Raw genomic sequence first — 12,660 nt, 5'->3', positions numbered from 1 at the left:
AAAAGCAGAGAGGTTGCCAGAGACTGTGGTGGTGGCGGTCTGGTGAGGGGTGGCCCTGGAACCGAAGGCCGTTCTTACATGTCTCCCTCTGCCTTGGGTCTGAACTCTGTTCCATCCCCCCAGAACTTTTGTCCAGTTGCTCTTTGTCACAACATTATTAGAGAAGCAATGGCTGTGTCTGCTTCTCTCTAATGTTTCTGCCAGGAATAAACTGAGAAGGAGGGCCAGGGCTGGTCCACACTTCCCAGAGGCCCGCGCTGGGCAGGTCCTGGTTGGAGGAAAGAGGAGCGGGATTGAAGCCAGAGGCTGCTCGAGTTCTGGGAGCTTAGTGTTGCTGGCAGAGCCTGCTGTGGCTCCAGCTGTCCAGAACCACCCCCTCTCTGTAGATGTCCCCGGCAGCCCCTTCTCTGGACTGACACACCTTCTATTTTTCTTTTCTGGAAATCAGGGTATTCTGAAGGTAGGGGCTTATTTGCTTATTTGAGCAGAGAAAGTTTGGGACAGACAGGATGAAGTCCGTCTTGGTTTCTACTGTGCAGGTAGGAGAGCTGCCTCTGATTAACAGCACAAATTGGAGACTCTAGTGTGCCTTCTGCCTTCTGTACATCACGTGTACCACTGGCAGCTGGTCTTGCTATTCTCTGACAGGCCCCAGAGCCTCCATCCCAGAGTCCATGCATGGGCATCACAGTAACTGTGTGTGAGTGAAGTGCTTCTGCCCCAGCACTTTGCTGTTTACATCAAGCAGGAAGGCTACCTGGGTGGTGCGGGCCATTGCAACTGTGTGGCTGTGGCAAGGGAGGGGTTGGGGACCACGCGGGCTGTGCAGATCCCTTTGCAGAGGATGAGAGGGGATTAGGTTCCCTAAGGGTGAGTCCCACTGGATTGTTCTGGCTATATTCCTGAAGGCCAACATTTTGTGTGTGTGTGTGTGTGTGTATTTATACATGTATGTGTACAAGCATACACTCCTGCCTGTGGCTAAGGAGAGGGTCCCAGAGGTGTGTTCATGTCCCGAGCTCACGTGACCTTAGTCCCTTCATTAGTCCTGGTGTTGATGATGGCAGAGATGAGACTTTAAGATAATCAGGCCTAGGATTCCCACCCTCAGGGTTGGGCCTTGGCTGCTGAGACCTGGGAAGTCAGTATTCTAGGATTCTGGAAGCCAGCACAGTGAAATAATGGATTCCATACCTTGGGCCAGCTGTGGGGAGAGAAGATGGAGAGGAGGCAGGGTGAAGCTAACATGGGCAGCGTTTGTGGTGAACTGAACAGGACGTGGGGACAGGGAAGACGGAGCCCCTTGCTCTTCTTTGCCTGCCCTCTGCCAGGATAGGATGTGGTAGGGGTCTTGGCCTCCATCGTGGCCACAGCCACCGTCGGATGATGATATGAAGAGGACTGCTGAAGGGCAGCTGTAGGGGGAGTTAGTTTAGAGGTTTCAGGGGTGTGCTGGTTGAAAGCCAGGGGACCCCTGAGATCAGAACCACCACAGAAGCCTGCTGTGGTTGGAGACTCCAGAGCGTGACTTGGTCATTCCTTTGTTTTCCACTGGGAGCACCATGTGCAAGATGATGCAGTTTAGTCCTTTCCAAAAGCCCTTCCCAAAGGCTCCATGTTGCTTGTTGGTTGATGCAGTTGCCTTGGAGACCTTCCCTTCCCTCCTCTGGAAGTTCTGGCCTTCTGCCTCTGGGGGTTGGAAGGAGCTGACATCTGTTTCTTGTATCAGTCCTTTGTGCTCTCCGTCCAAATCCTATGCAGAGTAGAGACTCCTCTTAAAGGCAGAGGCCAAGCTAAGCAAATCCCCCTGCCACCCACTGGGGGGAATTTAGGGTTTGAGCTAAGTTGGGAACAGGAAGGCATGGTGAGGGGGACTGAGGGGATGTGGCCCACTCCAGTTCAGCCCCCAGCTGAGGTGCTGCCTTTGTGTTTGGGGGTGTTAGGTGGGATTATGTCATTCTTTATTCTACTCATTGCTTTCCATACCCTGCCCTTCCTCCCAGGGGTTCAGGCTCGGGAGAGGCAGCCTGCAGAGCCCCCAGGCCCACTCCGGAGGCGGGCAGCCAGTGATGGACAGTATGAAAACCAGTCTCCGGAGGCCACATCCCCCCGTAGTCCTGGGGTCCGCTCCCCCGTCCAGTGCGTCTCCCCTGAGCTGGCTCTTACCATTGCCCTCAATCCTGGAGGGCGCCCCAAAGAGGTGAGTCCTTGAGTTGATGAGTCCTGGACTCACAGCAGGGAGCAGAGTCCATTGGGCATCTCCAGGAGCCTGAGAGTCAAGTGCTGTTACCTCTTGAGTGACTTGCCCCTCCCTGCATCCTCCCTCATCCATGGTCTCTCTTCAATAGCATTTGTACCCCTCCTTTTTTGCTTTAACACTGAGACTGAAGGTCCCTTCTTGATCCAAAGAAAGAAAGTTCTTTAGGGAGGTGACAAGCATCGTGGGGGTGGCATCCGGTACTCCCAAGACTTACAGTCCAAAGTGGGTCAGGTAGACTGGCAAACATCTTTTTGAGCCTTTCAGAAATAAGGCTCTTCTAAGAATATTTTACTTTGTGCCCAAATCACTCCATTGCTGAGAAATTTCAGTAGTCAGAGGCAGTGTTTCTTGAACTTCCATGGCAGAAGAACTGCCAAGGAGTGTGTTTAACCCTTTCATTTCCAAATGCCTCTGCAGAGGCACCAGCATAGCAGATCTGTTACAGGACCCAGGAATCTGCATTTTGAAATAGCCTGATGTAGGTGGACTCACTTAGAACTTCATGCCTAGGGCATTGTTCTGAAGAGGCAAGGCCCTTTTCTGTGACCCTGTTCTGAAGGAGTTCTGCCTAAGTTTTAGTATGGACTTGCAAACAGCCACTCCCCTAGTTAGCCACCAATAAGGATTTGTTGAGGCAGTGAGTGGTCAGCATTTGGGCTTACCTGGATGAGGTAGAGAGTCAAGCTAGAGAGGGAATATGTGGGCAGCCAAACTTGCTGCCCTTGTGCCCAGTATCACCTGAGGAGGAACCTCTCCTCAGAGCTTCCTTCTCTCGCCCCCTCTGTTCTCCCGGCAGCCTCATTTGCATAGCTACAAGGAGGCCTTTGAGGAGATGGAGGGGACCTCCCCAAGCAGCCCGCCACACAGTGTGGGTAAGAGCACCTGCTAAGCCTATTTCCCCATGCCCTCTTCAACATTTCCTTACTAGTCTGTGTGATTGTCCCAGGTGTGGGGTTAGGGGCGGGGGTGGGGTGTGTGTGTGTGGAGAGTCAGTGGAGTGGGGAAAGGGCTGGGACTGATTGCTTTTTACTCCACAGCTCACCCCAATCTCTACTCTATCGCTATGTGTTCTCTACCCTCTACTCTCAACCTAAGGATGAGACCGGCTAGGACTTAGCATCCAGAATTTGACTGCAGGTCCTGGCTCTATATGATGGGACTTTCTGTGTAGACTGACTCAGTTTTTCCCCATGCACTACTAGTATGAAATCCTCTGTCCTCTCTCTTGTTTCTGATGCCCCGCCTGTCCGTATCCAGGCACCTTCATCTCAGGCACCCTGTGTCACTTGTGCTCTCTCATACACATACGCTCTCTCATGTCATCCTTGACCTCCCAGAAGGGCATTTAGTTTGCATTCTCAGCGTATTCACTGGAGAGGCTGCTCCCTGAAGAACAGATAGAGAGAATTGCTAAGTGTGCCCCGGGTTGGTCAGTGTTTCTTTCTATAGGGGAAGTGCCTTGAGAGGAATTGGGGGACGTTACTGTAGGGAAAGTGATGGGGTCATACCAGGTGGTAAGGGACACAAGGCCCTAAAGAAAGTAGAGATGGATGATGCTCAGTTCTTAGGTTGTCAGGGCCTGGCCTGAGTGTCCAATAGTCCCTGGGAGAAGGAAGGCCAGCAGGAAGTGTTGCCTGAGCCTGGCTGTGCATCCCCTGGGGTATGACTGTCCTTCACAGGGACGGAAGGTAGACTGAATGTATGGCTGCTATCTCAGGCATACAGGAAGCTAAAGCTGGGACTGCAATAGTCCTGGGGGGGCATGGTTCCTGATGCCCAGTGGACACAGCATAGGCACACACACAGACACACACAGACACACATACACACACACATTTGTGATTTAAAACTCCCTATGTGTCAGGATGCTAGTGAAATCAGTTGTAGTAACTTTTTAGTAAATCTGAAAAATTGTCATTTCAATAGAGAAATCAGAATTTCAATATCAATATTTAATTGAGATGGTTTATAATATCAAAAATATTATAAGATGACTTAGTGGGTAAGGTGCTTGCTATACAATCATGAAAACCCGAGTTTTGACCCTTAGCCCCCCTACAGAAGAAAAGCCAGGAGCACCTGTAGTCTCAGCTCTGGGTGCCAGGACAAGCAGACGCCCAGGTGCTGGCTGGCCAGTCTCGCTGAATCCACAGACCCAGTCTCAAAGTGAGATGGAAAGTGCTGAAGGAAAGCATAGCTCTCAGCCTCTGACTTCCATGTGTGCATGCCTCGGGCACACGTGCACACATGAATATACTACATGTGTACACACAGAGAATTTATTTTCAAGGATAGCAGTGGCATTAATGTTAGTATTATTTTTATATAGCTCTAGTCTAAAATATGGAGTTGGCAATATCAGCATTTTAAAAATGAGCCAAGTGTGGTATACACTGATAAGTTTTATCACTCAAGAGGCTGAAATAGGGGGATTGCGAGTTTGAAACCAAGAGCCCGTCTCAAACAAAACAAACAAACAAACAAACAAAACCCCAAAAAAACCCAAAATGAAAACAAAATACTAAACAAACACAAGTGTTATTTTGTGTTATTTTAAAAGTTATATTTGCACACATTTTGAATTCCTGTGTGTATTTTTTATACCTAGCACAGCTCAGTTCAGATTAGCTAACCCCAAATGCTCAGGAGCTGGGTGATCCTAGAACAGTTGTACAGACCCGGGACACCTGGCTGGCTTACGAGCTGGCTTTGTGGCTTCTTGCGGCTAGATGCCATCTCTCTTCCAGGTCTTGTCTAAACCCTTACAGCTTCTTCCATTCCCCACTGCACCCACAGCTCTGAGGGCTGGATAACCCCTGCTGGGAATGGAAGCCATGGTAATTGTACCAGAATTGTCTCCTGTGGCGAGTCATGGGTGCCCCGGGGACAGATCTAAGTCAGAAGTTTCATAAATGCCACGGGCTGGGGAGAGAGGTTGGAAGACGGAGAAATGCAAGGAATGTTTCTCTCAGGAAAGAGAGGGCCGCTTGCGTTCAGAGTCACCCACTCCCTATGTCAGTATAAGGGTCACATTGCTCGGGTCTGGGAAGCCAAAGATGGGGGTGGGGAGGAGAAAACCAAGTAAAGCCGGCTACTATTTCTGAACCCCCTTCCCTTTCTCCTTGATCCCCTGCCCCTCAGATGCACCTGCTGGATAGCAGATGTGAGCCGGGATGGGGACTTCTCCCACAAATTCTGCTCTCTGCAGCTCATTCTTTCATGCTGATGCCATTCGAACAGGCATGTGGGTGACAGACATTACTAAGTGACAGAGACGTGCTCACGAGCAAACCATGGTGTTAGCCGTACAGCAAAGGGAGATGATGTGGAGAGAGCAAGGGAAGACCTTACCTGACTCAGCCGTGTATATGTTGCATGCATTTGTCCGTTGGGATGCCTAGCAATAGAGAAAAGGAGCAAAGAAGCAGGTCTTATCTGTCCTTGTGATGTGCCCTGTTTGGGCACATGTGTGTGCATGTGTTAGTGGGTGTGTGCGTTCTTGCATGCATATGTGTGTGTGTGTGTGTGTACGTACACTCACCTGCACACACACAGATAAGCTATGCCTGCTACTCACACTGAAGGATGGTACTTTGTTGTTGCTGTCTGTTTCTTAAAATAATGACCATGGAGCCAAGTTTGAGTCCTGGCCATATGCAGGCTACTCACTAATCTCCTTAGGGGCCGTGCTTTCTCCTGGCTGTCAAGATCCCTGACGTGAGCCCCAGGCCTTATTTCTTTATTTCTCAGAAACATGGCAGCTGCCACTGAGCTATCTCGTGACTGGGCACGATACTACCCCTGTCGCTTGGCTCAAAGTCCTTGGCTGATGGGAAAAAAGCTGGGCAGCCCTTTCTGACCTCGTGTGATATGTGACACTTGTAACCCAGATGGGTCACTCAGAAGGAGCCTCATTTCACCCAGGAAGCTGTGCTCTTGACAGAGGAGTGCTGGTGTCTCCTCCCAGAGTACCAAGCCTCACTCTAACAAGGGCTCTCTTGCAATTTTGAATGGACCACATGGCCTAGGGCTGCTGAGGCTCAGGGATGGTGAGGTCCCTGCCTGTGATGTTCGGCTCTGCTTTTCAAGATGTGTCCTGTAGAGACTGTGGGTCCCTTGTCTTCCATTTGTGTGAGTGGTTTACACAGACTGTGTGTGTGTGTGTGTGTGTGTGTGTGTGTGTAGAGAATGCTGGGGAAAGAGGGAGTGGCAAGTTACTAGTCTTAGAGAGAGGCAAAGATACTGGAAGAAGCCCACTGTGTTTAATACGTCTTCATGAGATAAAGGCAGTGCAGCTGTAGAGAGGAGCCAGAGGTCTCTTAGTAGTGGGCAAGGGTCAGGACAGGGTGTCACTTCTGAATTCTCTCCCTTTCAAGCTGAAATGTGTAGGCAGGGAAGGTCAGAGGAGGCAGTTCAGCAGGGGGAGAAAGGGGGCTTTGGGGCTGATTCTTGGTCACCCAGGCTTCACCACCACACACCGTTACCATGATGTGATCTCACTTCCTGCATCTCCCCCTCTTCTTTCCACGCAGCGCGCTCTCCTCCAGGTCTGGCCAAGACACCCCTGTCTGCTCTGGGCCTGAAACCCCACAACCCAGCAGACATCTTGCTGCACCCCACAGGTGGTGAGTGGCTGGAAGGGAGGGAGGGAAATGGCCAGGGAGGCCAGGAGAAATCAGTAGCCTGGGCAGGTGTTCTCAGTAGATTCCTCACAGAGCAGAGGTTTGGGGACCTTCCTGGGAATGAGGAGGATGCCTAGGGGTGAGGGGTAGGGGGTGGGGGAGTGGAGCCCTCTGCAGGCATTGGGTGTTCTTCCAGCCTACTGCTATCTTCTGGGCCTTAGGATTTTGAGACCTGCTTCCAGTTTTGTTGGAGTTGGTCAGACCTGTGTCCCAGCACTTGTGTGTGTACACATAGGTGTGTAGAGAGGCATGCCTGCTGTTTGGTGGCAGCCTCTCACCCTTGCCCACTGGCTCCTATGCTGAGCAGCCCAACAGAGGCTGGAACATAGGTGTTTTTTCTTGTTTGCCCACAAAGCTTTGCCTGAAAAATGAGTCACTTCCAGTGCCCGTGCTGTCTACCCTCCCCCAACCCCCAACTATTTTACTATCAGCCCCAGCTTCCTCTTCCTAGAAAGGTGCTTACTGCCCCGAAGTGGACTCTGTTCACCCCGTGTTCACATGCCCAGTGCCAGCAGCTTTTGGCCCTGAAAATAGGAGCTAGGCCCCAAGGCCTCCCCCCAACCACCCCAAGACCACCTGTATTAGTTATGAGGTAGATGACCATGGGGGAGGGGGATGGCTACTGTCTACAGTGAATGGTTACCAGACCCGTTCCTCTATCTCCTGTTCATCCCCTAGTTTTTTTCTGTGGGGAGGGAGACAAGAGTTCTGGGACTTTTGATGGCAATTTGGAGTCTGTTGAACTAGAGAGTGACTCTAATTTTGAAGCTGAGCTGGGGCTCTTGGGGGTCAACTTTTGCTTTTTTCTTTAGTTGCCAGAAGACTGATCCAGCCAGGTAAGAGGGTAGTTATATTCACTTGTGAACAATGCAGGCACTGGCTTAGGCACAGCCTCCACGTGCTCCACATACGATCATGGGCAGACACACACCCAGCCATCACAGAGACGAAGGGCCAGAGGCCTTCTCTCACTAGCCAGCATGCTATTACCTGATGCCTGATCCACACAAGGCCTGGCTGCAGAGGCTGGGAGGGACCAGGCTCCTGAGTGAGGTTCTGTGCAGAGTAGCTCAGCTTCCAGCCTCCCTTTCTTCAGCAAATTCTTTCTCTAGAAGTAATCCTGATAACTTCTCTCTCTCTCTTTCTTGTCCTGGCTCTTCCTCTCATCTTTATCATCTGCCCTTCCTTCCTGCCTCTCCTCCTCCTGTCTCTCTTCTCCTCCCTCCCTCAGAGGAAGACGAGGGGGAGGAGGTGACTAAGCCTCCAGAAGGTAAGTGCACTTAGCTGTGTGTGGCTCCCACTCTCTAGGTCTGTGGATGGCTTTTCACATGGAGTTTGACGAGGCTGGCTTGGGATAGATCTCTTTTCTCACCTGCTCTCAAGTGACTAGGCATTTAACCTTCCTGTCCCCACCCTCTGACAATGAAATGCCACTCTGGGCACTGCCTGAATGCTAGCTGGGAAATTTGTTGCCATTGGGCACCAGTTCAGGCACAGTTAGTACCCAGGCGCCAGCAGGGTGCCACCTTGTTGACAAAAATACCCCTTGTGCCACTTCCTTTCCCAGAGGCACATACACTACCTGGCTGTGTGCAGTGAACACAGAGGGACTGGGAGGGGTAGAGGGAACAGGACCTCTCACTTGGCCACTCAGGCGTTTAAGCCTGTGCAGGTCCTTCTAGAGGCTATCCTGTGTACTGAAGGTGTGTGGTTGGCTTTCTCTTCCTGGGTATTGGTGGCGTTCGCCTGGCAACAGTGCCTTCAATAGAACCAGTGTCGGCTTGCTGTACCAGCCGGCTACTTTTGTATCTCCGTGACAGTGAGCTGGCAGACAGTACTTGGAGCAATGTTTTATTTGGGATCGTGGTTGAAGAGAGATTTCAGTCTGTGATAGGGATGGAGTGATGGGTCAGCTTATTGATGGCAAGGGAGTGTGTGATAAAGGCCGTTCACGTTCACATCACTGAAACCTGGGAAGCAGAGAAAGAAGCAGCAATCTGGGGTGGACATTCCCTTCAAAGGTCATCTTCTGATACTCTCTGCTCCCCCACCCCCCAATGGTTCCACAGTCTTTCAAAGTGGAGCCACCGGCTAGGCACTGAGTGTTCACAACATGAGCCTGTGAGGGACTCTCAGGTTCAGACCCTAGTGAGGTAGTATCCCTAGTTTAAAGTTACATACAGTCCTAGAGCTATGACTTATTTCCTGGCGGCACAGTGGCAGGAAATACATCTTTCTGAAACCTGGGCACCTGTGGTTACTGCAGGCTGCTTAAGGACTCACTGCCACAAAAAATGCCTCAGGACATCCATGTACAATCCTGAGAAACAATTGCTCTCCCGCCCCAATAACCTTATTTATAAACATTTATTTATTTGTGTGTGTGTGTGTATAAATATGCTTGCGTGTGCTACACATGTACACATAGGTACATGCATGCCATGATACACGTGTGGAGATTGGGGGAATCACTTTTTTCTTTCTACCATGTCTGTGTGTGGGATCGAACTTGGGAACTCAGGTTGTCAGGTTTGGTGGCAAGCTTTTACCCACACACCCTTTACCCACTGATCCATCTCACTGGCCCCCTGAGAAATACTTTTAAGGAGTTCACAGTTGATCTCAGCTGTGGGGCCAGTCTAGCCCTGATTTGAAGGACAAGAAGAGGGGCTGTGATCTGGCAGAAGGTTAGCTCAGGAGGGCAGACGTTCAGTAAAGACTCATGGTGGTCATGGGATAAGGGACACTGCCCGAGTGGCTTCGGTGCGTCTCCGGGCATGCGTGTTTTCACCTCCACAGGAAGCATTAGACAGGTGAGTACCAAGGTTCCCTCCAGCTGTGCTATGTTAGATGTTCCCACCTTGGTCCCTGGCAGTAGGTAGCCATTCCTATAGGGCAGTGGTTCTCAACTTTATAATGATGCAGCCCTTCAATACAGTTCCTCATGTTGTGCTGACCCCAATGAAAAATTTATTTTTGTTGCTACTTCATATGTGTAATTTTGCTACTGTTAGGAACTGTGATGGAAATATCTGATATGCGACCCCTGTGGAAGGGTCATTTACCCATCTCCCCCAAAGGGGTCACAACCCACAGGTTGAGAACCACTGTGCAATAGGGGCTTAGTTTGGTTTTCTTTTTCTTTTTCTTTTTTTGGTTTTTCAAGACAGGGTTTCTCTGTGTAGCTCTGGCTGTCCTGGAACTCTCTCTGTAGACCAGGCTGGCCTCAAACTCAGAAATCTGTCTGCCTCTGCCTCCCGAGTGCTGGGATTAAAGGTGTGCACCACCACGCCCGGCTTTAGTTTGGTTTTCTTAGGCTCGCTTTCCTCTGCACTGAATGTCTTGATTTCCACCCCAGCGTGGGCGTGGTCCTACTGATTCCAGGTGGGATGGTCGTGGCTTCCTGAAAGGTTTTACTGATTTCTCCATGTTGTTATTAACTATCTTTTAAGTTTTAGATTTATCTATTTTATATGTATGAATATTTTGCCACAGTGCATGCACTTGTGTGCCTGGTGGCTGTGGAGGTCAGAGGAAGGTGTAGAATTCTCTGGAATCGGAGTTACAGATGGTTGTGAGCCGCTGTGTGTGTGATGGGAACTGAACCCATGTCCTCTACAAGAGCAACATGTACTGTAAACTGCTGAGCCATCTCTCCAGCTCCTTTTGCTGGTTTCTAACCTGCCTGTGTAGAAGCTACAAACGTCTGTGTATACTGCAGACCCAGCTGCAGATCTGGGAAGTGGGGGTCAAGGCTACTTGCAGGCAGGGGATGAGCGTTCTCTAGACTGCTTCCCACAGCCTTAGTGCCTGACAGCACAGAGAGGCTCAGGTCCTGAATGTGGGTGGCTGACTCAGTAAAGGAGTGGGCTGTCAGACTCCAGGGAGAAAGTCACCACGTGGGCACACGGACCCTGGCAGTTCTGTTCTGCTTCTGCGTAACTATTCAGTAGAGTGAAGATTGACAGAGCTGAAGAGAGACCTCCTAAGTATGCTTCACAAATACCTCTCAGCTTGTGAGTTCCCTACCCTCCAGCTGCCCTTGTATCAGAGCAGAGGAATTCTGATGGGAAGGTTTCTTGAGATCCACCCAGCCACGCCTGTCCTCTCAGGGATGTGGAACCAAGGTCTGGGATGTGGTGGGGGTGAGAGACCCACCCAAGGTCACAGCCAAGAGGCCACAGGGCCAGACTGTACTGCTGGGCCTCCTGTTTCCTAGTCAAGGGCCCCGTCTAAGCGCACCCCTATTTCCAGCCAGGCTCAGTGGCCTGGGCTTCCAGCTTGGGAGTGGGTGGTGAGGACATGGATTAAAGCCGAGCTACCAATTGCACATTTCATAACTCAGGCACCGCCTCCCGGGTCAGCCCAGGCCACATTCTTGGTTGACCCTTGGAAGCTGTGCTTGATGTCCCTGCTGATACTTTGATGGGAAAGTCAGAAAAAAGAGGCCTGTGAGGAAAAATGATCAGTGGCAGAATTCCTCCGCTGGGGAAGGAAGAATGTGAAGGGTGTTTGCTCTGTTCAAGCCACTGGACTGAATATATTTGTGCATTCTTTTCTTCACTGAGGCATCACAGAGTCAATTGCTGTTCTGTGTGCCGGCTATGCAGCAGGCAGCGGGCCAGGCTCTGGGGAGATAAGCTATGCTTAATTTCATGACCATTTTCATTAAGGGAATAAAAATTGTGTATGGGACATTTTGAAAGGAAGGGACGTAGCTCTCTGAAACCTTAGACTAAAGAAGTAACATGTTGGGTGGACATGCATGTGGGATGACATTAGCCTGGTGAACCCTGGGTAGGGAGTGGAGAAGAGGGAAATGGCATACATGAGCTCTGGGCTCAGATGTGTGTATGTGTGTAAAAGCCTGAGGTTGATGTGGGATGTGTCTTCCTCTATCACATCCCACTTTGTTGCCTGTGACAAAGGCTCTTGTTGAACCTGGATCTTGTCATTTTGGCTAAGCTGGCTGGCCACTGAGCTTCAGGAACCCCCGTTTCCAGCTCCCTTCTTTCCTCGTGCTGGGACTGCAGGCACTTGGCACTGCTCCCAGCTTCTGTGTGGGTGATGGGGTTCAAACCTTGAGCAGCAAGCTCTTCACCCATGAAGCCATCTCCCTAGTCCCCAGCTTGTTTGTTTCCCCCTAGAAACTTAAAAAAGCCAATTAAACTGGTGCACAGAACCCGTGCCCGGTGTTGGTGCACGTGGCCTAGAGTCAGGTCAAACAGGCCTTGCAAGGTCAATGTCACACTATTCATAACAGAGCTGAGAGTTAGGGAGTACAGACTCCATTTTATTAACAAGAGGGATTTTATGGCTTGTCAGGCCCATAGGGATCAGGGGAAGAGTTGAGAATCGGTATCATTTCGGCATGTGGGGGCTGCCCCTTCTGGTGGGTACACATGGTACAAGGGTCACTTGAATGTCTGAACAGGATTCTTTTCTGAGAGGGAAGGAGGGAAAGACACCTTGCCATGGTGGATCTAGGAAGACTTTCTGTGCTGGTTCTGTTTGTCCCCGTGGTTCCACGAGGACGGATTAGGCATAAAGGAAGACATTGTTTCTGGGAACTCTGATGTCTTCGAGATTCTTGGTGATGCTGTTTTAGAGGCATCAAAACAGGTGACCTAGTACAGAGTTGTCCAGCACCTACCATGCACCCAGCCACGTGTTAGGGACTGAGAATCTAAGGATGAGTGAGGTACCCAGTGAAGGCAG

General features: G+C 50.6%; 1 protein-coding gene across 36 annotated transcripts in view; it reads left to right on the top strand.

The window, feature by feature from the left end:
• Positions 1-12,660, top strand: part of Tns1 (tensin 1) — a 214,317-nt gene that overhangs the window by 180,439 nt on the left and 21,218 nt on the right. For 24 of the 36 annotated variants that reach the window (NM_027884.4, XM_030252982.1, XM_006495871.4 and 21 more), the window contains 5 exons: positions 2,004-2,200; positions 3,057-3,132; positions 6,793-6,885; positions 7,755-7,778; positions 8,174-8,212. The exons of 2 other annotated variants lie outside the window; for them this stretch is intronic. In NM_027884.4, the coding sequence (NP_082160.3) occupies positions 2,004-2,200; positions 3,057-3,132; positions 6,793-6,885; positions 7,755-7,778; positions 8,174-8,212 (429 nt within the window). The remainder of the gene's footprint in view (positions 1-2,003; positions 2,201-3,056; positions 3,133-6,792; positions 6,886-7,754; positions 7,779-8,173; positions 8,213-12,660) is intronic. 10 more of the 36 variants (NM_001289895.2, XM_017319864.1, XM_017319863.1 and 7 more) reach the window with 5 other exon arrangements.

Source organism: Mus musculus, chromosome 1 (genome assembly GCF_000001635.26).
Source record: "Mus musculus strain C57BL/6J chromosome 1, GRCm38.p6 C57BL/6J".
Taxonomy (NCBI): domain Eukaryota; kingdom Metazoa; phylum Chordata; class Mammalia; order Rodentia; family Muridae; genus Mus; species Mus musculus.
Note: the sequence above shows the minus strand (reverse complement) of the source record. Positions and strands in the feature narration are given on the sequence as shown.